Source organism: Thunnus albacares, chromosome 16 (assembly GCF_914725855.1).
Source record: "Thunnus albacares chromosome 16, fThuAlb1.1, whole genome shotgun sequence".
Taxonomy (NCBI): domain Eukaryota; kingdom Metazoa; phylum Chordata; class Actinopteri; order Scombriformes; family Scombridae; genus Thunnus; species Thunnus albacares.
Window position 1 is genome coordinate 7,399,315 of NC_058121.1, and position 26,245 is coordinate 7,425,559.

Here is a 26,245-nt window from a genome sequence, read left to right on the forward strand (position 1 = left end):
AAATGCTCAGTGCTGTTGCATGTTTTGCAGGGGTCAACTTTATAACTTGCGCAGCACCACAGGTGTCAATTAATTCTAGCCTTCAACTAATTTTAGTGTAAGCAACAAATTCACATGTCTAATGAATTCTGTTAGTGTTGAGGGAGAAGAAAGTGGAGTCAGTACCTTTGATTCGGAGCACCTCCCACATGTAGAAACCAGAAAGACTGAGGATCTAATTTGTGGTGCAACGCCAACACATGATGGAAGAGACTGACTTTAGTCCTCCTATATCTATTTGAACTTTCACATCTGCTGAAAGAACAGAAAATCTGTCCTAATTCCCAGAAAACGATGCTGAATTCTACTAAAAAGACCCTTTCACTTGTTTCCAATTCATTTAAAACTGTACAGCGGTATGAAATTACAAATTAGACACTCAATTTTCTACTTGACTGTTGCATACAGGAGGTGGTGGTGAATTCTTTGTCTGACAGCACAATGGGGCAGATTTGAAAACCGTAAAACCCTTTTTAAGTTATTTTCTTCACACAGAGTACAATCATGCAGAAACTTCTGCTATACGATCACGCCAAATTATTTAGTTTTGGGTCCAGGGTGCCATTGTTTTGAAATATTGTCAGGGTCTGTTATCTCGCCTCCTGAGTCTGTGGGTGCTGTGCAGCCTGTGTCTAAATCTATTGAATTAGTACTGCTGTGAAGGAGGTGGGAGCCAGAACCATGGCAACCATCAGCTCAGATTAGTGTGGGACGTGACGTGAGCTGGCAGGAGACGTGCACACATTCTCACACACATACATACATACATACACATGCAGTACACAAACAAATCAATATCTGTGTGTTTGTGTGTGTGTGTGTGTGTGTGTGTGTGTGTGTGTGTGTGTGTGTGTGTGTGTGTGTTGCCAAATAGAGCCCTACCCTCTCCCCCCTGATGGATACAAACGTTCATTTGTTGGTTGAACTGATTGAATCGAGGTCTTCCTCTCTCCTGCAGTGATACCAGAGGCTGCGTAACGGGTTTAGCAATGATATTACTCAAGCTGGTTTGTTGTTACTGCTATTGATTAATACAGTTTTTTTCTTTTCTTTTCTGCCGCTGGAATTATGTTTTTTTTTTTTTGTTTTTTTTTTTTACAAAATGTTTTCTTGTGTTTCCTTTTTAATCTTTAGTTTAACTGCTAGAACACTTTTTGGCTGCATTCTTTTTATTTGATTTTCACAAGTCTCGAGAAATTATAAAAGCTGTTTCCATGTTGTTACCTTTCGACTCTGAATGTTTTGTGCCACTTTATCAAAACCTGACAAATATATTTGGAAAATACTTCCTTTTGTGTACAGTATCTCGCTTCCCATATTCTTGTCAATTTTATGCCTGTGATTGATCTTTCTCCTCTGGTTGCATATCCAGGAAAATGTGATTATTGATTTTGAAACAACCCAGGCTGCCAAACCCCATAATACAAAAGCTTGTGGTGTATACTGGGTGTCAGTTTAAAAACCTGAACCATAGTATTTTGATTCCAAGTGATGGGGGCAAAAGAGGCTACAATTCTTAGCCAACATAGGTTACTTTCTTCTTGTCTGGTCTCGTTTATTTTGGATAGGTCACTGTCGAACATCTTTGGCTTTAATGCTCCTCTCTCCTCCTGGCAGGATGATCAAGTGGTGCTTCAGAGTGTGGCCACCATCCAGAAGGAGCATCGCAAGTTCTGTCTAGGTGCTGAGGGACTTGGAAACCGTGTGTGTTATCTGGAACCCACATCTGAAGCTAAGGTGAGGACGGCACAGATTTTTTTGAGTTTGATATTTTTAAGGCTGCAACCTGAAATTATAATGGAGCAATTGCAATTCAGTGGCAGAGACAAGCATCCAAAGCAGCTACAAAGCACCCTAATGACCTTTAAGCTGAAGCAGTATACTGGAAAGTTTGCTATAATACTTAATATAATATTTAAATAATACTTAACAAAATACTTCAGCTGAAAATTATTTTTTTTGTTAGTGGAGTGTTTCCCAACCTGTTTTATCTGTTGTGCCCTCACACAGCCTTGTCAGGTGAGATACCCCTTACTGGACACCACCCAAAAGTGTTCAAAAGTGTACAGTTTTAAACTAGATGCTATTTAACACCACTTATGTCAGTTTAATCATTTGTACTAATATAACTTAGAGAGGCAGAAGCTGGACATTTCAACCACTTAACACTATAGTTAAATTACTTGTAGCTAACTATTTGCATGGCTTATTCATTAATTTTAGCTTACCATTTAAAATGTTTACTATTAGTTAACTATTTCAACAATTTAACCATTACTTTTAGCTAATAATATCTATTCCAACCATTAGCCATTACTTTTGGCTAACTATCTGAACTAGGGTATGTATCCATTTCTTTTAGTTGCCCATTATTTTTTAGCTTAATATGTGAACTGTTTAGCCTATACATGAATTACTTTTATCATTTCAATGGAGTAAAGATTGCTACTTTACTTTTAGCTGACCATCTGAAATGTTTACTTTTAGTTAACTATTTAATCCATTTATTTACTTTTAGCTAATTATTTGAGCTGTCTATCCATTACTTTTAGTTGTGTTTCAACCGTTTAACTGTTACTTTTGGCTAACTATCTGAACTAGGGTATGTATCCATTTCTTTTAGTTACCCATTATTTTTTAGCTAAATGTGTGAACTGTTTAGCCCATACATGAATTACATTTATCATTTCAATGGAGTAAAGATTGCTACTTTACTTTTAGCTGACCATCTGAAATGTTTACTTTTAGTTAACTGTTTAATCCATTTATTTACTTTTAGCTAATTATTTGAGCTGTCTATCCATTACTTTTAGTTGTGTTTCAACCGTTTAACTGTTAACTTTTATCTGAACTGATGCTATTTATCCCTTTCTTTTAGTTGCCCTTTATTTTTAGCTAATGTTAAATATGTGAACTGTCTAGCCTATACATTAGCTACAATTATCTATTTCAAGCTACCCATTACTTTTAGCTAACTAGGCTACTTGAACCATTTATCCATTATTTTTAGTTATTTCAACTGTTACCATTACTTTAGATAACTATTCAGACTTTTTTATCCATCCCTTTTAGCTTTCTATTTACTTATCCAAATTTTAGCAAAGTATTTGAACTGTTTATCCATCACTTAGCAAACCATTTCAATTATCCATTACTTTCAGTTATCTATTTCAACCATTTAGGCCTATCCATTACCTTTGGCTAACTCACTAACTTTTCTGCTTATATGTGGTTTTCACACACTCTGTCATAACACATGGTGTTCAGGTGTTACAGCTAACTCAATATGTGGGTTTAATTTTTCAAATTAGTTGAACTACTCCACAATCTTTCCATGTACCCCCTGGCAAGTACACTATGGGGTCCCTGGATGGGTGTTACTGTGCTAATGAAAACCCACCAGGTTGATGTATGAACTGCTTTCTTAATGAGATGACAGCATGAGGAATCACAACAGCTGATATCATATCCAGCAGACATATTCCTGAAATGTAATTAACTGAGTGCAGCTTACTCAGCGTCATGAAACCGGCCCAGATATGAATATTCAGACAATTTTGTGAAAACTAGACATGCTGTCTCATTCATTGTTCAATTCAAATGAATAGTAAATACAGTTGTCATTTGTTATCTGAAAAAGTATGCTTATTCTGATGTAGTGTGACAACACAAAAAATTGGAGCTGTATTACAAGCTAAGATTGATCTGCTATCTGTTTTCCTGTCATGTTTGTGTCCCCTCTCCAAAAGTTCATTACATTTTCCAAGAAGTGAATCCTTTAGCAATTAAATTAGGATATCCTCATTTGAAATTCTTCTGTGTAGTTAAATAGACACACCAAATAATGTTACATCCAAAAAAGAAAAGAAAAAATGTCTCTTCACAACGGTATAAATCATACAGACACTTGTGAATTCTTTCTCTGAACCCCATCTTTTTGTCCTCTGTTTCCCTTCCTTCCAGCATATTGAGATGAGCTTTCCTGTCAAATAATGGGCATGATTTAGAAAGTGCAGATTCTCAATGGACCCCTATAGTGCAAACTACAGCTAATTAGATGAAATAGGTCTCAAAATGGTTGCCTGGTTGGCGCAGAGGAAAAACAAACACGCACCACTGCAGCGATTCAGGTTCAGTTTCTGGGTGCGGTGCTTCCAACTTGGCTTGGACTCTTAACAACACAACTGACAGTGTTTATGGGGTCAGTCAGGGATCATGCCGCACTGGTGATTCTTACTGGTTGGTTAAGGTACCTGGGCAGAGCCAGCCCAACCAACAACAAACAAAAATATGATTTGCAGAGAATAACTTTTGTCTTGAACAACTAATGTCTTGAAATTAAGGGATGACATTTTTTTATTGTGACTGAATTATGTCAGTTTGCTTCTTGCTGCCTGTGCTGTTGTTGCAACACAACAGAGCTGTCACTACTGTTATATGTCTCATTAATCTTCTTTTTGACAAGACGTACTGTATGGTCCTCAAAAAAAGACGATGAAATGAAGCAGATCATTTTGGCCCTGGAGAATATGCTTCTGAATAGCAACATAATTGTTGTATGTCATTATGCGCATCATTAGTCACAACACTTTCAGTGATATTTCTGAGACATTTAAGTGGAGAGAGGAAGTTTGCTGTCAATCATACATGCAGATGTACTTGGGTTACACAATACAGCATCTGTATACTGTTTTATTTTTGTCCTCACACTTACTTTACATATGGCATGCTTTCACGAGTTGTGCATATCAAGTAAAGCCTAATTGAATTAGACCGTTCACATTAAGGCTTTAAATAAAGTTTGAGGACATGAGGGCATGTTTCTACTCACCCACCTGGAACTGTTGTTGAGTTGAAGGGGCAATGCTGGCAGAGCTCTAGGCGGACCATCACAAACACCTCTCTCCTCTCCTCACCTTGGTACCGATGACAATGCCTCAGGCCTCCTTGGGTGTGACATGTGGCTGAGTGTCGAGGGTGACGGCTGTGGTTTGGCACAAAGCGAGGGGCTGTCATCTGCTGGCTGATCTCAGGTGTTGACACCTCATTTCTTAGACTCTAACGAAGCCAAGCTGTATGCCGCTGCTGGTAGAGAGAAATAAGGCTCAGGTGAAACGGGGAGTCACTGGGTCAGATTAAAAAAAGTGTTTTAAATTGGATACTTTTTTTGTTCAGCATAATGCACTCTCATGGCACATTATAAGCTTTCAAAACTGTTATTCTATCATTCTTTCTTGTGAACACAGTAACTCCATACAAGATGATGTAGAGGATCAGATAAGCTTGTGGAACAACTTTCTGCATAAATGTGAATATCCACAGAGAAAAAATACTGTGTTACCTGCTTTAACTCCTTTTCCTCAAAAGATAAGTGTGGCAATATTCTATATATATTTTGTATTTGTTCACAAATCCCATGAAAACATCAAAATCAACAACGTATAGCACGTCCCAGTAGCCTACTGGTTACGTATGCCACATAACCACAACGTCCGCGGTTCGATTTTGGCAGTGGACATTAGTTGCATGTCACCCCCATCTTTCTCTCTCTCCTTTGTTTCTTGTCAACTTTCTCCAGTATCACTATAATAAAGGCACAAGAAATGCCCTAAAAAAAAAAAACAATTAAAAAAACCAAACAATGTATTGGTCCACCTCTCGATACTACCATGGCTCTCGGCCCTAAGCCCATTCATTATTACTGAAGACATAAATATATAAAAATGTGTCATGATTAGATATTTTCATTTCGTGTAAAGGCTTAATTACCTAAATCAGCTGGACATTTTACTGTAGTGCTTTTCAGCTTTAATAGATTTTTTTCACAGCAGGCATTTTGACTTGACTCAGCAGAAAAAGCACAGATGGAACTAATGGCTTCGTTCCATTAAATTGTCGAAGGAAGCCATACTGGTGAACCATCATGCACTATGCCAGGGTCATGAATTTGGAAAAACTCAATGGTATTCAGCCATTGTTAATTTTATTAACTGCACCAATGCTTTTCCCACTGTCCTTTTGCATAAGATGTCTGCTGTGAAAAAAGTCTATCCAAGCAGGAGTAGATTTAGAGTGCATTTGTTGGGGACTTTTTGTCAGCCACAGATTTGGTGTTGTAGTGAAAATCAATGGCAGCAGGATGGTGTCAGGTTGTAAATGGAAAAACTGGGGTTTTATTAACCCCAAAAATGCAAAAAACATTATAAACTAAGAATTGAATAACTAGGCCTATAAAAGAGGTCAACAAAATAGTACTTTGCTCAGTATAACAACAACTAACAAGATGTTAAAGGACCAGTGTGTAAGATTTAGAGGGATCGATTGGCAGAAATGGAATATAATATTCATAATATTTCAATTAGTGTATAATCACCTGAAACTAAGAATCATTGTGTTTTTGTTACCTTAGAATGAGCCCTTTATGTCTTCAGAGGGAGCGGGTCATCTTCCATGGAGCCTGCCATGTTGCACCACCATGTTTCAACAGTAGCCTAGAACGGACAAACCCAATGCTGGCTCTAGAGAGGGCCTTTTGCGATTCTTGCGAGTTTCGTAGGTTCTTCTATACGCTTGGAAGAGGGGTGCAATCTGCAACCTCACCACTAGATGCCACTAAATCCTACACATTGAACAAGTTGATCTAACACAATGACACATGAGGGAACATATTTAGTGGCTTGGCCAAACCAAATAAAACACAAGGGGAAAACAAGATGGACACCAGCTACAACTTACAACAAATGTGTGCACTTCATATAAAATAACATAAGGTTAAAAGCAGAAAAACTGATTTAAAATCAGACTGTGATGTCAATGGTTTGGGTGTGGTTGACTGCAGACGAAATGAACCTGTGTAGGTAGCAAACTAATGAGGTGGGAGAGTGAATCAGGTGAATATTACCATGTGTGGCTGTGGCCGTCACAGTAGGATTGGCTAAAAATAAACAACAGCACCCATGTTCATGCTAACGAAGGAGCATGGCATCCAGTACAGCAGTGTGACTCAATCATGTGTTTTTCATAGTTTTTGGACAACAATGGTAGTCCATGGCACAGATGATCAGGCTATATCAGGCTTTGGCTACGCAGACAATACTTGCTAGTCGGATCAGTTCATTGTTGTTTTTAGTCTTTTTCTGGGATTTGTGGACAATAAGAGAATATTCATTTCCGCTTACATGCCTTTTGTTAGTGAATAAGAGGGAGTTATTGGGATTTACAACAGAAGGTTAACCTTGAGAAGATGGAGGAATTCATTATATTTCACTTTATTTGATCCCTTTTTAATAGAGTGCATATGATGAAAGCCTCTAGACTGTCAAGTAATACTTTTTGATCTTTGGATTAATCATTTCACTCCTTTCTACAGCTCATAATATTGTGTTGTATCAAGCTCCCTGCAGAGCATGAAAAAATTTGACTCTCTAAAAGGTCACTGTGACCACAGAGACAGTCTTTTCTATTCCCAGACAAGGGAGAATGTTCAGTATGTCTGCCCAACCCTGGAAGAAGTATGATAATTGGAAAATTGTCTGTGAATAATTCATAAGAGGTGTAAGGTCTGCAGCAGGTTGCGAATTATCTCTGTAGAAGGTCATATGACATTACAGGTGGAGCTGCATCATGTCATGGTCCTCTTGAGGGCAAAAGTAAATATTCAACTGACCCTGCTGAAGTTTTGTGGTGAGAAAACTAGATTTGGGAGGTTACTAGTCCGTGACATTTAATGGATTTAGTGTCACTGGCAAAAATCTTATCTGGGTGTAAAGGAAATTAAATGATGAATATCTGAGTGTAACATTTGTGTGCAGAATATTGGTTGCAGCACACAGAACTAGACACACACAGCAGTGTCGGAGGTTCCCATGCATGTTTGTGTTGAGTTACAGGGCAGCACCGTCCTCATTATCACCCAGCAGCCCTCCCTTCTGCTCACATTTCTCACCTTACTGCAGAGGTCAGGGGTCAGCCGGTCGTGTTACTGAGTTGGGGCAGGCACCCAACACCTTAAATCATTCCTCATCCTCTTCTGTGTTTGGTAGTGATGGATAGCTGTGAATATTATGTGACGGTATTGTTATGAAATGGAGATAAACAGCGTTAAATATGTACTAAATCATATTAGAATCAGCCAAAGATATTAAGCCAGGAATATGAACACTGACAATGTAGGCGTTACAGCGGCTTACAGCTAATTTGTTTGTTTACATTTTTTTTACAAGTTATATCAGCAGTGTGGTGTTAATCAACAGTGCCATCTAGCATATCACAAAGTAAATTAATTTTTCATAGTTTGACAAGCAGATGTAATTAATAAACAGGTCTGCCTCTGAATGGCAATTAAGCAGCCAGTAATTTACAGACATTGTTATTTTAAATGAGCAATATACCTTCCCTTCTTTATTATCTCTTTGTTGTTTGGGTGAGTATCAGCTGTTTTTATTGTTACTTATTTTAATCATCCCCGCTAACTTTCACTTCAGTGTTGTGGAAAGTCTGTTTATATATTTAATATTTGAATTATTTATGATCATCAATTATTAATGAATTTATTGAAACATAAAAACCATGCAATGAAGATTTACAAACATAAATAGTTGCTGAAATTTGAAGAATCTGAAGTTTATTATAGTAGAGAACCAAGCAGCACAGAGTGCTGAGGGATATGGTCGAGCCAAACCAGTTATTGGTCATCGCAGCTGCGGGCTGCACAGCTTTTGACAGCCACCCCCCCCCAATCCCAAGCCACTCGTTAGCAACACACCAGTCTGGCAAAGAAGTTGCAAGTCATCAGAATTATTTATGGGTGCCATTCCTCACTGAGCAGTTTAATCATTTCAGTTGGTCTCTTGTCTCAGAGCAGGGCCTGTAATTAATTTAGTAACCAATTACTGCTGTGGAAATGTTAAGGGAATATATATGGGAATGTAGACAAAATGTTACATGCGTATATACATATGTGTGCGTGTGTGTTAAGTCAATTCAGTTTAATTTCTTAAAGCTTGATGAAGATAAATAGAAAATAATGAATTAGATGTCTACTTGTTCACACTCCCAACTGGTATGTTGACAGATTTGTGCAATCAGAATGTAAATATCTGATGTCAGCCATTATGATATCAGTTTAAGTTGTTTATGTATATGTTAAAATATTTTTTTTTTCCTATAAGTACCATAATCAGTTTGAACCTACTATAGATTGACATTGCAATATGAATTCAGGCCACTTCCCGTATGTCAATCAAATTGCTTGGATACGACTAATCTCATAAACTTTTACAATGTCAATGCCACCTTGTCATTGCCTCTTCATTCAACTAATGTTTCTTTCCTACCATCCTTTTGTTGTCCTCTCCTCCTGACCCTCTCTCTCTCTCTCCCTCCCTCCTTGTCTTTCTTCCCCTCCATCCTGCAGTCTGTTCCTCCAGACCTATGTGTTTGTAAGTTTGTGTTGGAGCAGTCCCTGTCAGTGCGGGCCCTGCAGGAGATGTTGGCTAACACTGGGCAGAACAGCGAAGGGGTGAGTACTTCCTCCTCCCCACTGAGCCGCCCTACCTCTCTGTCTCATACCACAAACGCACTAAAACTCTTTCATACACAAACACATACACAAATCAATCTGTAGTCTACCAGTAACACAAAATGCCCTTGAATATTTTTAAATTTTGAAATGTGCTTTGGCCGAGGATGAGTATAATGGAATAATATTCTTCTATTTTCCTGTTAAAATTATCTAAAGGGATATTTATTGAATGAACTCTAAAATAAATCCCTCACAGGCACAGCAGTCACAGTACTGGAAATACAAACACACTAAATCTGCTTAGAGAAGGCTTCTTAAATCAAATTCAACTGTCCTGCTTGGAAATATTTCAGGGATTTTTTTTTTTTGAGGCCAACCAATCAAGCCCAAGTCCAGCGAGAATGATGCATTTAAATGCTGTCAGGTTTACAACCTTTTCAGAGGGAAATGGCGTTTCAAACTGCTTTTATGTCAGATGTGGACGTCAAATATTGATGTAGCACAACTTTGTTTGAGTGGCCTTAGCCCATGTGGATGCACACTTCACTCAAAACACTCAAAAAGTCTGCTTTTAGCATTGTCTTCAAGAAACAAGGATCTTATTAGTTATTTAACTTCACTGTGTCACTTAAACAACAATCAGTCATGTTACAAAGTCACTCTACTAAAAGTAACAGTTGAGATCTTTCAAGTTATAACCAGATCAACTAAACTACTGAAACAGAGTCTAAAATATCAATACAAAAAAGAAATACTGGTAAATTCTAAAGTTTGACTTTTTTACAGTTCAGAGGGGAAGTATTAGCTGAATCCACAATATAAAGGTGCTTTTCTTTTGGAGGCATAGTCCTCTGCAGTGTCTGATGACAGACTGATGGATGCAAGATTTTAGGTTTTCCTCCAGTTAATGGGCTTTTTAGTATTAAATAGTGTAATCTTAAATTAAATTATGAAGAGTCAAAGGTTTTTTGGAAGTCCAACAAAATGAACAAAATGCAAGTCTGAGGCAGTAACTAATAACTGCACTGCATTGTATTACTATAATAACTGTCATGGCTGAGGACTCTACTGAATTAACCATAAAATTGTGTATAAATGGAAGACTTAAACCTCTGAAACCAGGCTCTCTTTAAGCATTGCACTGAGTAAGGTTGCCAGGTTTAAGATGTCAGTCTAAACTGACAAATGCTGAATTAATAATTTTAGCACATGCTTCAAACTATTTCTAGACAAAGTTTTGACTTGGATAAGTTAATATGTTGAAAATCATTAAGTGGGATGGATCAAATCCCCAAAGGCATTCAGAGCAAGTAGAGAGACCACACCTAGCAATACTCGGAGCTGCTTTAACACCAAGAACTGTAATTGAATTCTAAATAGAAGCTGTCTCTTTTCATTCTCTGTAACACGTTCCATGTTTTGCAAAAAGAGATCAGAAGGCTCTGATAATGAAATACCGTCAAGGGTCAAAGAAAGAAGGGAAATTATCTGTGAGTGCTCTGCTGCATCCATAGCCTCCTCTTTCCTCGCCCTCCACTCTCTTGATTTATACTAAACAGTGCGAGCCCTTTTCTCACGGCTCTGCTCCAGCTCGTTTGGCATGTTTGTTAGAGCAGGTAAGTAATCTTTGATTGGTCAGATACACTGTATTGCCACGGGGTTCTCATCTACTGCAGTGAAGCATTCCGGTGGGCTACGTATGGTCTGTAAACCCCTGTCAGATGCTCATATCCGCTCATGCTGCTATGCTCTAACAGAGTCATTTCATGTGTCATTTAATCCCATCACCCAGCACTTCTAGCTACAGACCCAGAGGAGGAGGTCAACAGATTTTAAGGGATGACATCACCCTTGTTTATAAGAATTGCTAAACCCATTCCCCTGAATATATTTTTGGGGAAAACAAAGAGAAAACACTGTTTAGTTGTCAAATACATAATCAACCACTGCATACAAGACGTTGCTTGTTTGTAGTGGTGTTATTTTTTTCTTCTTTTTTTTAAAGCACTGTTCCTAATGAATAAACCTGGTCTGTGTTGATTTTAATAACAGTCCTCAATTGATCATTAGCTATTGTAGGAACAGAGATGAGAAGGCTATGGTAGCACGAATCATTGTGCAGCACAGTTGTAGCACTACAGAGCATTACAGTACTATTTGCAAGATGAACCAAGTACAAAATCCCACAATACTAAAGCAAGATAGACCTAGATGTGTGCTGTACTGGATGACTCTGGCTACCACTGCATTTTCATGCACAACATAGCCTTCTGGCATAGATGGGTCTTTAAGTGTCCAATTTTGTATACCGCTTGGGTCCTCTCCACTGGAGGATCAGGCCTGCATTGTTATTAGCCTGGATAGCAGATTTGTTTTGTGCTCAACAGTGCAACATTGTTGGCTGGCCTTGTTTGGCAAGACAACATAATGTTGGCTAGAATACAAACTCTCTGGTAGCAAGGCTAATAAATTTCCCTCCTCTTCCTTTCCATAGTAAGGGCCCATTTCTCTCTATTGTTGCTCTCAGGTTGTGGAATTGACCGCTATACATCCAAATAACACATTCTTTCCATTTGTATTTGTGTGTTACTAGAGTGCTGACCATGAAAAATGGGTAGGTCCATCAGTTCGTTCATCCATCATGTTATCAGTGTGCATGACGTACTGACTGCCAAATGAAAGGGTTGAACTTTCAGCACTTTCACTTGAAGGGATGCCTATTTCTTGATTGTCATAAAAGTTGCATTTATAGCATGTAAAGCACTTAGTGTATGACAGGTACTGCATTATAGGGAGATATTAAGTTAATGGTAATACATTTCAATTTCTCCACTTCACCACATGTGCAAAAGGATATTAAAAGACATTTATTTATGTGTAGACTCCCCATGGGTAATAAATTAAGCTTTCCCCTCACTATAGCTTTGAATATTCTCTTTCCCTCAGCCAGTCTGTGGACAAGCAATTAGCTTGTCACAAATTTTTCCGAACTTTAACTTACGGCAATCTTGAAATAGACATTCACTGGGACTGTCCTCTTGTGCACATGAGTCAAATGTTTTGCCTGGCCTCTTTGAAGACTACTTTGTGTGCAAGTGTGCAAACACTTTCAAGTGATAGTGTCTGCTTCTCATTTGCTTAAAGCATTCATTATCCCATTTTTCTTTGATTTTTATGAATTAAGATTCAAGTCTTAGTATATAGCTTTAAAATATGTCTGTGCTGTTAAAAAATAAATAAATGCATATATAGTCATTAAATTTTGCTTACCAAAGGTAGTAATGAGCTCACATAATTCTTCACATTTATTTAATCTAAACAAAAGGATCTGAAAACCCACACATTGGCAGAAAACTCACTTTGTGGTTTGGGTGTGTTGCTCTGTTTTCTTTGGGTTTGGTCTCTAACATCAATTAATTTCAAGGGTATTTACATGAGGAAATGTCCTGAAATCCTTTTGATTTCAGAATGTGCACACGCACTGTTGTTGAGCAAAGCTGTTGTATTTGATACTATAGGATTGCCTCTCTGCAATTCATGCAGTATGTAAGTATTCATGCAACACACTATACTGCCAACAAACTACACTTGTTTGTATTTTTTTTTTATATCCCCAATCTGCGAGTTTCCTTTTTTAGTGTCATGACTGGATTGGTGGTGCTTAAGCTTTTTCCTTTCTCCGAACTGGCACTTATTTACTCATCACAGTGCAGATCATACTGTATTTTGATAGACTGTTATGAAGTAAATGCAAAGCAAATAGAGCATAATCCCTGTCTCATTATCTAGAGACAAGGATCAATCAATACATCAGATGGTACTTAGTAAATGAGTCTAGCATGAATCTCTTCTCTGTGGCCTTGAAAAATAGTATGCTATTTCCCACGCTCAGGCTGTTCCACATAAGAATAAGCTATTGATATGAAGTCAACATTTAGGTAAATTACTTAGTCATAGTTTGGCATAATAGCTCTGTCAGGCTCTGGCAAAGAGAAAGCAGACATTGTTTCATTCATGTAAAGGCCAGCAGGCAGGAAAATTAAAGAGCAATGAGTGTTTAGGAGATTGGTTCTTGTAAGTGATTAAAACATTGACACCAAGTCATCCATGTGTTTCAAGTAGTTTGTATTTTCCATTAGACCATTCTACCACTGCTGCCAAAACAATTTAGAGAAAATAAATGAATGACATTTGTTATATTTGATCTGTACATATAAGTAATTTCTCATGTAAAACTGCCAATCACTGGCTCCTCAGTTACATTCCACCATGATATGAAACAAAGTACATTTACTAAATTTCTTCTATCATTTTGAGGTATTTGTACTTGAATATTCACATTTTATGCTGCTTTATACTTATATGACCACATTTCAGAGGGAATTATTGTACTTCCTACTCCACTACATTTATTTGACAGCTGAAGTTACTGTACATTTCAGAATCAAGTTTTACAAACAAAACATATTCGTTTATAAAAATGCAATGCATAGTTATATGTTAAACTGCAGGAAACCTGATAGAAAACCGTTTCTAAAATGAGTCAGATCCACAGCTTTCAACAGTTTTGCTCCCCTGTTTTTTTTTTTCTGCTACACATAAAAATAAATGAAATGAAACTACCCCACAGTATACATACCACACACCACCTTGAACAACTACACTATGAAAATACTGCTTACATGTTGCAGCAATAATAGTGATCTAATAATATAATATTGACATTAGCCATTCTGCATAATGTTTACTTTTGAAACTGTAAATATAATGTCAGAAAAATAAGTGAAGAAATGTGAGTGCTATACTGAGAGGTGTTTCTAATATATGCTCTACCCTTACTGATATAAACAGGTGGACAATGGAGTGGCAGCCGGCCACTATTGAAAATTGTTGAATTGTTAAGTTCACCTGCTCCCTGGTAGTTTTGAGTGTTAAATATATTTCCTAAAAGCAACTTATTGGCAACAAATACATGTCATTGGTGCTTTACTCGGATGGCAAATCCATCAAGGACAATGACTGTCCTGCATAGGGGCTATTCTAAAACTAAACGGTACATTTTCTTGCATTGTCTTTTAATATTAGTCAGCACGATGTGCAATATTAAAGCCGGCAGTCTACCATGACACAGGATGATTTTGGTTCCTAGTAGCTATGTCCTCGGGACTTGGCAGGAAACACTGACTAGCAAGACAATTAAATTTCCAAAAACTCTGGCTCGTATCATCGAAGGCGTAACTTACACCACACCTCGTTTCCGACAACATATGCACACAAACTTCTCTGTCACAGTAGCTAACACACACTACACTCCCAGGCCAGTACCAAGCTGTTTAGGATACAGTTATACAGCGGGAGGGGCAGCAAACCAAAGGTCACAATTCCTGGCAGTGATGTGTCAGCACAACAGCAGGCCTGAAATACAGGCTGGCTCTCTCTCCGTACCCCCTCCTTCACTCCCAGCTGTTGCTGGATACTCTTCCCATTTTTCTTTTGATCAAACCCTCCGTTTCCTTATTTGTCTGACTTATACAGGCCATTTGGGAGAGACTTGGTAGCCAAGAAAGAATTAGCTTGAGGTCATATTCTGGGGCCAGTTGGGAGTTCCCTTTAGGTCAGTTTAAATGTGACCCTGCGAGCAAACACACAAATTAACCGTGACAACTGGACAAGAAACAGGATAGCCTCCATGGTATTGCCTATTAGGTAAACACTGCAGGGAGCGGTGTAGTGGTTAGCACTGCCCCAGTCCTGGGCTCGATCGTCCTCAACAGTTTGTGTGAGGAGTTTAAATGTTGTTTGCCACATCAAATGACACTCAAATTATGTAGACTGGACACTGTAAATCAACTATAGTTAAGAATAGTGTGTGTTTATAGCCTTAATAAAAATAAGTTTCCGCTATGACACTGAGAAATATTTAACCGTGTATGAACAGCAGTATCAGGTGTGTGGATTAATGGTAAAAATTAAAGACAATTTAACCCAATGGCCAAAGTGTCCAGTGAATAAAAACAAAACATTATTAAACATTATTAGGACCTTTTTTAATGTAAAATGTTGTGTATTTGTATATTTGCTGTTTTGACAGACACTCAAGTGTCCAGTCCATTAATGCTGTAGGCCTGGTGTCCAGCTCTAAAACTATTTTTTGCTGTTTTTTATCCCTGACTGAAGGAGCTCGGAGGTGTCATTTCAGCACCAGCTCCAGCATGCCAGCTTTAGATAGATCATACTGTAGAGTACTTTGCACCATTACCTTGATCATAGTTTAGATGTCTCTACTTATGGTATCTTCTCTTTTTTTCCTGCTGCCGCTAGAGGTTGATTAAAAGGGTAAGTAGAATTTTCTTTGTTCACCTGAGTAATGAAGAACAAATCTCATCTTCAATCTTTTTTTGCTCAACTATTTCTTTCACATTTCCTCTGACGTTGTATTACTGTATGTCACAATTATTCTTGTTTGTCGCAAGAATGGGCAAGCTGTCTAATAAGTGTGGTACTATACATGTTTGTGTTTGTTGGGTTCTTTGACTGTTTAGACTGTAGTTTTTGTGTGTTTTCCTCCCTCTTTCTTTGTCTGCCTGCTTGCACTTGGAATGGAGGTCCGTGGTGGAAGACACTTTGTTACCCCTTCGGTCACATGCAGTTCACACACATAGCCAAAAGCAGTATAGATGTGATGTGTCAAACCTGACAGGGTCCAGAGGTTGAAGGATGTTAGGGTATGATAATAATCTGTCACCTGTTTATTTTCTGGCAGGCGGGTCAGGGGGGCGGACACCGGACCCTGCTCTACGGTCATGCCATCCTCCTACGCCACTCTTTCAGTCGCATGGTGAGTGTTAAGAATGCAATTTGATAAGGTGATAAAAACATAAACATGTACTGTATATAAGGGTGCAATCAATTTATGAAAATGTCAGAAAATAATGACATTTTAAAGTTCACAGAGCCAAATGACTACGTTAGTTTTGTGTCTGAAGAGTCTGACTTTGACACACAGTTACAAAATTCAAAATGATTTCATTTACAGTGATACAAAAACAGGAAAGGCTGCAATTCTTCCACATTTGAGAAGCAGGAACTAATTATTGTGTGTTGTAAATATTGTTGTTTGTCACTAAATATATATATATATTATACTTTTTTTGTCCTTGAAATTGACTGTTTTAGTCAGATAAGAGATATTTGAACAGCAGCTGAACTGTTCCCTCTGACCTAACACTAATTAATTTTTCATTCAGTACTTGACCTGTTTGAAGACATCAAGGTCTCTGACAGACAAGCTGTCATTTGATGTTGGACTACAAGAAGACTCAATAGGTACAGTATGACTAATGGGTACCTTTCAAAGTTCACATGGCTTTTTACTGCTTTTAATTGAATCCAGTCCTCTTGAATGGCTGTTTCAGGTCGGCCTAACCTTGAGATTGTATCAGTAGCCATAGGAGACATAACTGTCTGTGTGCATGTGGGTGTACAGTAGTGCTACACTTGACATTTGAACTACAACAATGCTCAAAGCCATTTATCAAGTGAAAGCAATATTTCAAGTGCTTCTTCAGTCTTCCTCAGATGATTGCTATTTTTATGCTTTTTGCCTCTTGGAATAGACAGTCACTTAAACAGCAGATAGCAGTCAGGACTATTTTTTAAATGGCAACGTCAGTGACTGTTTTTGACAAGAGACCTGCTCAATTGCTGTATTACACTTTATCACCAATTACTGAATAATGTTTTTGTGTGTTTTGTGTATGTTTTTGTGTCAATAGGCGAGGCCTGTTGGTGGACCATCCACCCTGCGTCCAAGCAGAGATCAGAGGGAGAGAAAGTCCGCATCGGAGACGACCTGATTCTTGTCAGCGTATCAACGGAGAGATACCTGGTATGTCATGTCCAGTAACTCGTCAATAAATTAGCTTCTATCAAACTGACATGTAACTGTGAAGAAAATGTGAAGGTCAAAGTTTTAAAGTTTAATTTTTTTAAAGGTAGTTGAGCTTGGGCTGATAACATGTGATACAAAAGAGAATCATCTGACCTAAACTCAAAATTACTCACTATAAGTAGATGACTGGTTAACTGCAGCTGAATCGAGTCTCATTAAATCAGCAGGCCTCTGCTCATTTTCTCTCTTCTCATGAATATTTACTGTTTTTCAGACACTCTGGGTGCTCCAGACACAGTCTCTTGTTTTTGAAGCACATTGTATCATCTCTCATTTTCCTTTTGTCTGGTTTTCCTGTCAGATCTCCCTTAATTCAGATTTTCTCTGCTGTTTCTTTTTTTGGGGGGCTTTTGTTTTTGCTCTGCCAAATGTTTTCGTGTCAGAACAGAGGTGTCTGCCTCAAAACATCCAAGAGAGTCTGCCTGATGCAAAAAGGGATGGTTGTTTTTTGGAGGTTCGGCACCCCGCATAGCCAGAGTTATCTGCTTTGGTTCATTGTCTGTCTCAAAAGGCACTTTGAAAAGTTTTATAGCCGTAGGATAGCTTGGATACCCGTCTCACTTATCCAACTTCAGAGTGACAAGGCAGTTCAGGGGGAAATCTTTAAAACTTAACACTGCTATCTGTAATGGAAATCTGATTACCTGTAAATCCCTCCTGTGCAGCCTTCTTTTTAAAAAATATTTTTTATGGAAGGCATCCATCTGACTGATGAGCTTACACCGCCTCCCTTATGCAGCGCTGTACTCCCGACCTCAATTAACTTACTTGGTAAAGAGAGAGGAGAGGGGGATTTCAAGAGGGAGAGTGAGAGGGAGAAGAAGAGGTAGAGACAGAAATGGCAAAAGGGAGGGACGGCAACGTGCCAAGCATAGGATAGTGAGCAGTGTGCAGTGCATGCTTCTAGTGGCTGCTATAGCCTTTCAGGGAAGTAATTGTGCAATTAAAGCAAAACCGTCAAATGGCCAGACTTTCATCTCCTCCGATGGGAAATCTTCACCTGATTCGGCCCGATGGAAGCTCAGCTTTTGAAGAATGGGACGTATCAGAAATTCAGGAAAAAGCAATCAGTGCTCCATTACTGTGAACAATCACAGAGGTCGTGATGCACTCTTTTCAGGAAGTTGGCATTTGTTGCTTTGTGTCCAGATAGACAGAACTTTGTCAGCAGTTTCCCTTTTGGTCTGCATCTAGTTGTCCAGCCTAGTGCCTGAATGTCAGAATATTAGAGAGCAAGAAGTTTGTTTCATACAATTTGCAAACTAGTTTGCAATACATATCATGCTCAGCACTCCATCAGTTCATATTATATGTCAACACACAGGCAAGATTGCAGTAAAATATATGGTATACTGTACATTATCTAAAGTCACAGTAAAAGTCACACATCCTATAAATCTAACACTAAGCCAGACTAATAAAAATACTAAATGGATGGTTATATTTGGCTCAACAATCATGTAAAAGTACATTGTTTTCAGGGGAATTCAGTTAGATAGTACAAGATGTTCCACATTTGCATGCCTTCGCCAATCAACACATCAGCTCTTGCGAGGATGTTGCTGAGGGCTGGGATAATTTCTGAATCCTGCCTGTAGGGAAATGGGAGCCGCTCCAAGTGTTTCTGCTGGAAGGAATTATTGTAGAGTATTATCTGGATTTTGCCGCACAGAGAAACACTGATGCAGCAGTGTTTTTTAGCCCACAGCATTATAACACTGTTTGGCAGCTCCAGAGGAGAGACACAAAGTTGTTTTAATCTTTTTTTCAAATCCCAACTCTGGGACATCTCCCTCATCTGTGCAGTATTGTTGAATCTCGGTGTCTGTATGCGTTTCCCTCTTGCTAACACAACTACTTCACTGGCAGTCTCCACCCCTCTGTCTAAAGCCCTGTGTAACCTGCCTCTCTCTTGCAGCACCTCTCTATCTCCAATGGCAACATCCAAGTGGATGCGTCCTTCATGCAGACCCTGTGGAACGTCCAGCCAACCTGCTCTTCAGGCAACAAGGCTGTAGGCAAGTTCTCCTCCATACTCTTTTTTTCAATGACTTTTTAAATACAGTTGTATCTAATGGTTTTCTGGATGTATGGCTATACCTGTACATAATAACAAATTACCTCCCTTAATTAAGGCTGATAACTCAAAGTGGGGCATTTGCAAAAAAAAAAAAACTAAAGATCAAAAAACTCTTATAGAAGCCACAGAACAGCTCCTGCCAAACATTTTTGATGTTGTGATCTTTGAATTCATGGTTTCATATTAGCTTTTTTTTAAACAAATATTAAATCATAGCTTCAAGATTGAAGATGAATATTGAATGATGAAAACTCCAGTCTTACTCTTGATTTTGTCTTATTAGGGTATTTGACTGGTGGTCATGTGATGCGTCTTTGTCATGGGCATGATGAGAACTTGACCATCCCTGGGGCAGACAAGAGCGAGGAGGAGCAGAGGTTAGTACTGTGGAATTTCAGCTCATTTTTAGTTCAGTTCCAAGTTTTCCTGTGATCAAAGAGTCACTTCTTCAAATGGCTGAAATATTTAAGTAGTTTTGTGTAAGATGAGGATAAAAAGTAAATCTGCTTTGTGGCCTATCAAACAGGACTTGCAGCTCCTATATATGTAAAGTTCACTACAACTCTGTAAAGTGAAGTATTGGCGTTATTGGCGAATTCATTTCAGATCCTTTAATATCCATTTAAAAATATGTGTCATTTTTTGTGTGAATTTTAGGCAAGAATTTCATGTAGTAATGAGACAGCTGACCTTTCAATCATTAGTCAATTTTCCATGATCAATACATGTAAATAACTTCAGTATAACTGTTCTTGAATTCAAAAAAGGTGCTTTTGTAAGAAACATCGTCTCATGGAATAATTTGTTATCAAAATACAGTACTGGCCCGAATATAAGATGATATTTTATTCTGGAAATTACATTTGAAAAAGTGGAGATCGTCTTATAATCAGTCTAATCTTATATTTGAGCGAATACGGTACTTGAGCAGTGAGATTTTATCATGATCATTGGTATTCCCTGTGCCACTACTGCAGCAGAAACTCTTCAAGTTATTTTATTCACACTGTGACTTGAAAGTCTCAGAAATTAAAGGTGCCCCCCACTTCTGTCTTTGTGCTCTCAGGATAGTCAACTATGAGGCGTGTAAGGGATCGTCAAAGGCCCGCTCACTGTGGAGACTGGAGCCTCTCAGGATCAGGTGAGATCAGACATGAATACATACACATTCATAGTGATAAAAATAAGTTTTGTAAAGTAAATAATCAAAAACCCTAGTTGTCTTTCAGAAATACACAGATGAGTTGTCTTATTTGAGTGGGATTTCTTCATAAAGAATAAAAAGAATTGGTGCTTTATATCACAGCTACTGTACTGTAGGTTACTGTACACTTCACCTCTCTCTACACCGAGCTGTCGCTACTAATTAGTAGGCAGAATCCTCCAGAAGGTGAGGTTCTGTTTACCATCCCTTTCAATTTCTCTACTTCTCTTTCTCTATCACGCTTCCTCTTCTTCCTCCTTTCTTTCTTTAACTGGCTACCCACGCAATTTCCCCTCAGTCACGTCGTCTGGCAGCTCTCACTGGGACTGCCTGTCAGAGTCTGTACACTTTGAAATGGTGCAGGTGCATCTATTAAGGCACATGGTATCCTTTTCGGCTTAGAAGGCATTTTGAACAGGAGTTGAACTGCGTCATCCATACTGAAAAAGTTAAGCTTCATCGACAGTTAAAAAAGTTAAAACTTCATTGATTTCTCAGTTGACATTCTCCATAGGTATATTTTTTAGGTGAATTAACCTGCAGTACAGAGTGATAGAGTATGGTCTATGTAACCTCAAGTAAAAAAGAGAAATATAAATCAGTTGCATCTTGTTTCATTAATTCATGAACTCAGCAATCATGATTGGGGAAGGTCAACAGTCTAGATAGCATGGAGAGCAGTTTGGTGAACTAGCTAACATGTAATAATAAACAAATACCTAGATTATTTGGATCCAGAATAGCCTCCAGAATAGGGCTGGGTAATATCAAACAAATTTCTCAATAAATATGATAGCTATGCTTTGATACCACTGCTGAAACAATACTGTTTTGATACATTACTTTGAGAATTATAAACTTGAGATAACTTACCCTGTTACCCCTGTACTCTGAGAATATGAGTGAGGTGCCTCACTATGGGGAACCAAACTCATTTTACTTATTAGAACATTGCCTTAATACAATAGTTAAAACTGTCAAAGTGTTTATTTCAATCAGGAACTACTGGAGCAAAGAATAAGTAAACAAGGCTAAAAATCTAACCAGCCATTCAATGCCAGCTTTTCATTTTTGACAGTTTTAATGCTCAGTGCTATGAACACATCTCAGTCAATAACAAACACAAGTCTACAGCCACACTAATGGCTCTGTGAGCTGTACTTGGGTACAGAACTACTTTGAGCTAAATGCTAACATGAGCATGCTGCCTGCCTACAATGACAATGCTAACATGGTTAAGTTTTGCAGGCCTAATGTGCTCCAAGTTCACCGTTTTAGTTTAGTGTTTGAACATGCTGACATTTGCTAATTAGCACTAATCACAAAGTGCAGCTGAGGCTGATGAGAATGTCATCAATGTTGCAGGTATTGTAATTAACTGGACAAATTGAAATTTTGACCTGAAGAAGGGTCACCAAAGTTAACTACATTTCATCCCGAGGGGGACGTAAATGTCTTTACCAAATTTCATGGCAAGCCATCGGATGGTTGTTGAGACATTTCACTCAAAGCTGCAAATGTCAATCTCATGGTGGCAGTAAAGGAAACATCAGAGAATCATCAAAGTCATTAGGATTCTTGCTTTGGGCACCAGTTCATCCAGCAGTTGTTGAGTTGGACTGACCGATCAACAGACCGACATTGCCATCCCTGGAGCCATGCCCCTAGAACTAAAACTGCTGACTGTTTCCCAGAAAATAACTGTATATTGTCAAAAATTTCCAGACAGCTGTATTAGAAAAGTCTGGAAAACTCTGATATTACTGTCAATTAATAAAAATAAGGATATAAGCAGCCAAGTAAAGTTTTAAGTGTTTAAGAATTATCAGTGTTGCAAAGTTTGTGACACCAGTTCTCTGTGTTTAGCTGGAGCGGTAGCCACATTCGTTGGGGCCAGGCCTTCCGACTACGACACCTCTCTACTGGCCATTACCTGGCCCTGACTGAGGACCGTGGACTGGTCCTGCAGGACAGGGAGAAGTCCGACACCACGGCCACTTCCTTCTGCTTCAGGCCTTCCAAGGTCAGTGCTCCTTAGTTCTCCTATAATCCCTACTTTTACAACTAGGTGTGATAAACCCTTTGAGCAAGGCAATTAGACCATTTTAAACCTGCCCTGGGTGCCAATGTAAATAAATGTTCTAAGTCAACTTATCTCATGAAAAGAGGAGTCAAAATATCTTCCCTTGACGATTTCATCAGAGACTCTTGAGACGGATCTGTAAGCTCTTAATGAGCTCATGCCTCGCCACAATAAATTGACCTTTTCATGGCTGCTGAGTAGACAGCACAGCACTGTAAATGATGGAGTAAACATTCATGTTGTCCACTGGCCTAATCGAAGTCATTTACAATTAGGAGGTCAAGAGAGATTTACTATCATCACTACAGTTTTTTAGGATTCTTCATGATGCATTGGTGGATATACTGTATAAGTAAGTTAATCAGATTTATAGGATATCTACTTCATATTCTTTTACTCACCTTTCCTCAATTACCCATCCTTTTTATCCCACACACTCTCTGTTTTGAACTCTCTGAGGGCTGTGTAGCTCTTCTGTTTTAATAGCATGTATTCTAAAAATAAAGTCTTGCTGCTAAAAATAACCTTGAGAAAGGACCACATGGCGTACTTGAAATTCAAATTGAAAATAGGTATTTTGATGAAGCTCAGATATGTTGTGGTTACTTTTAATTTGTGCAGTTTAGATACAGAAGGTGGTCAGATTGTTTTTGATCGTGTTTCATGTCTTTTTGATTCCCAACCCTGTTTGAATGCAAAATACTACTGTTATTTCCCATTTTAGCTGTTAAAGTTACTGTTTTCTTGAATCTATCTTCTATCAAAATTAGACTAGGGTAGGTCCTAATACAATAAGCTAAAGCAGTGGCTCTAAAACTTTTTCACATCAAGGACTCCTAAACTGTCACAAATTAGATCACGGACCCCCATCTGATAAGATTTTTGCGTTTGAAACCCATGACCAAAATAGTCATACATTCTGCCATTGTGTTACTTATGGATGGAATTATAGTGAAATAAATTAATTCCCCTTTATGCTGGGGACCCCCTGGAACCCCCTCAAGGTGGGGGTCCCCAGGCCCCACTTTGGGAACCACTAAGCTAAAGCTTTTATGCATAATAGTGATAACTATTCATCTGTAGGGCTCTAGTTTTTTTTGTGGAAGTATTTATAGTATGACTGAGATTCTTCAGACATCAATATTTATAGCAGATTTCCTGAATTCACTGTCTGTTGAGTAAGTAATCCTACATTATTATCCTGTGCTGAACCAGCTACAGCCACATAAACAGCACAATACCTTGAGACACCTCCACAGAGTACTATTGTGTCTCTGCAGATATTATTTTATCTACAATAGGTACAGTAAGAAATCCTCCTGAGTCCTGTTCACTTCTGAGGGTTTATTTTCACATCCAATCCCACTCCTGACAAATGTGATTGCCCTCCCAGTAATCACTACCCTGCAGGATCCACAGACTGCATAGGATTACTGAGGACACACACTTCTTTGGAAAAATAAATATTCTTCATTTTGTCTGTATTTCTTAACCGCTCCCTTCCACCACTTGTCCACACCACCCAGTACCAGTTGGTTCCTGTTTCTAGAAAGGTCAATGTCTTGCCATTTTGAACATTGGCATTAATATGTTCCCCGCTACTTGCTGTCAACTGCAATAAGCTGCATCACTCCATCTCTCCTGAGCCAGAAATGTAGCAGAGCTAATGAGGCTAGCAGCAACCTCCCAGCAGGCCAATGACTGTACTCTCCTCAACCTGCCTCTCTGATTACCATCTAATCACAATGCATCTTCATTTGTCATATTTCCATGCCTGTGTGTGTGTGTGTGTGTGTGTGTGTATGTCCTTCTCAATGGGAAAACAACAGGAAAAGGGCGACATGGGCCCAAAAAGGGACATCGAAGGCATGGGGACGCCAGAGATCAAGTATGGAGACTCTGTCTGCTTCATCATGCATGTGGCGACAGGACTGTGGCTGTCTTACCAAGCACCTGATGCCAAATCGTCTCGCCTAGGACCCCTGAAAAGACGGGTAAATGGAATAAAACTTTTCTTCAAGAATTTTACTGAGTTATTCCAGAACTTACATTTTACTGAAATCATTCCAGGATTTGCATTTACTTTATCATTCCGGAATTTAAAGATTACTTTATTTTGGAACGTACATTTTACATTATCAATCCGAAACCTACATGTTACGGAATCATTCTGGAGCATACATTTTACTGGATAATTCCGGAACTTGCCATTACTTTAACATTGCGGAATTTAAGATTAGTTTATCATTCCGCAACATACTTTCTTACGATTACTATTTAATTCCAGAATTCATATTCTATGGATTCATTCTGCAAATTGCAATTAAAAATTGACAAAAGATTTTTTTTTTATTGCATGTAATAAAATATATTGATATTGAAAAAATAGATTAATTAGACATAATAGGTGGAACTGCCTTTTGTATAATTATGACTCAATCATTGCACTGCTGCATAGTGTTACAAATACAGTAACTATATACTATCCAGCATCCTACTGTCTTACTGTAAGATCCTGAATGCCTGCCATAGCTTGTCTCTAACACCTTGTAGCCCATGTGTACAGTAGCAAATCACACCCAGTCAAACAACTGGGTTATATGGCTATTTAAAAACCTATCTCACCCATGCAAATGTTTATTTTCACTCTACTCTAAATCTTCATGTACTCTGGATACTGACACAACCCCATTCACCCCTCTCAGATGCTCACCTGACAGGCACCCATGAGGCAACAACTCATTTAAATGCGATAATGGGCCATGTGGAAGGTGACAGTTAGTTTTGGGTGAGACAGGTGGGATTATTGTGACATGAGGAGCGCTCCTCATCACTGGGCATGCCTCCAGGGACATCAAACCTCATTTTATGCCGGCGCCAGGCAGTCTCTGCAGCCTTGTCAACTTGCCAATGCACATGACATATAGGGGGTGATGGTCAGTTTACACTTAAACCCACCCCCCTCTTCCTGATTATCCTGTTTGATTACAGTGAATCAGGTTTCACTGAGCCTTGGTGGTGGAGACCCACTAGCAACTGGAGACTCCTCACACTCAGAAGTTCCATACTTAAATGGCTTTTCTTATAGCTTGTTTCTTGTATAATATCTGCTAAAACATTAGACTTTATAATCAGAGAGCATTGTTGAAACCAGGCTGTTGTTTCTATGTTTTTCTGCATCTTTTTATTAAATGTAACATAGAAACAACATAAAAACACACTTTATCATCCACCTATTTGTAACATAAATATCTCAGATATTATATAGATCAAATTTCATGAGTCAGACTGGATCAAAGGGCGTGTATTGATGCCTATTGTTGCTATATACATTTGATTGTATAGTAAAATGTGCGTTTCTGTTT

At 38.5% G+C, this 26,245-nt stretch overlaps 1 protein-coding gene across 7 annotated transcripts in view; it reads left to right on the forward strand.

The window, feature by feature from the left end:
- ryr3 (ryanodine receptor 3) overlaps positions 1–26,245 on the forward strand; it is a 120,767-nt gene that overhangs the window by 15,902 nt on the left and 78,620 nt on the right. For 2 of the 7 annotated variants that reach the window (XM_044377105.1, XM_044377108.1), the window contains exons 2-13: positions 1,657–1,776; positions 9,455–9,559; positions 12,156–12,176; positions 15,884–15,898; positions 16,326–16,400; positions 16,810–16,888; positions 17,338–17,450; positions 19,432–19,531; positions 19,877–19,970; positions 20,660–20,734; positions 22,664–22,820; positions 24,710–24,874. In XM_044377105.1, the coding sequence (XP_044233040.1) occupies positions 1,657–1,776; positions 9,455–9,559; positions 12,156–12,176; positions 15,884–15,898; positions 16,326–16,400; positions 16,810–16,888; positions 17,338–17,450; positions 19,432–19,531; positions 19,877–19,970; positions 20,660–20,734; positions 22,664–22,820; positions 24,710–24,874 (1,119 nt within the window). The remainder of the gene's footprint in view (positions 1–1,656; positions 1,777–9,454; positions 9,560–12,155; positions 12,177–15,883; positions 15,899–16,325; positions 16,401–16,809; positions 16,889–17,337; positions 17,451–19,431; positions 19,532–19,876; positions 19,971–20,659; positions 20,735–22,663; positions 22,821–24,709; positions 24,875–26,245) is intronic. The other 5 variants (XM_044377107.1, XM_044377112.1, XM_044377110.1 and 2 more) reach the window with 3 other exon arrangements.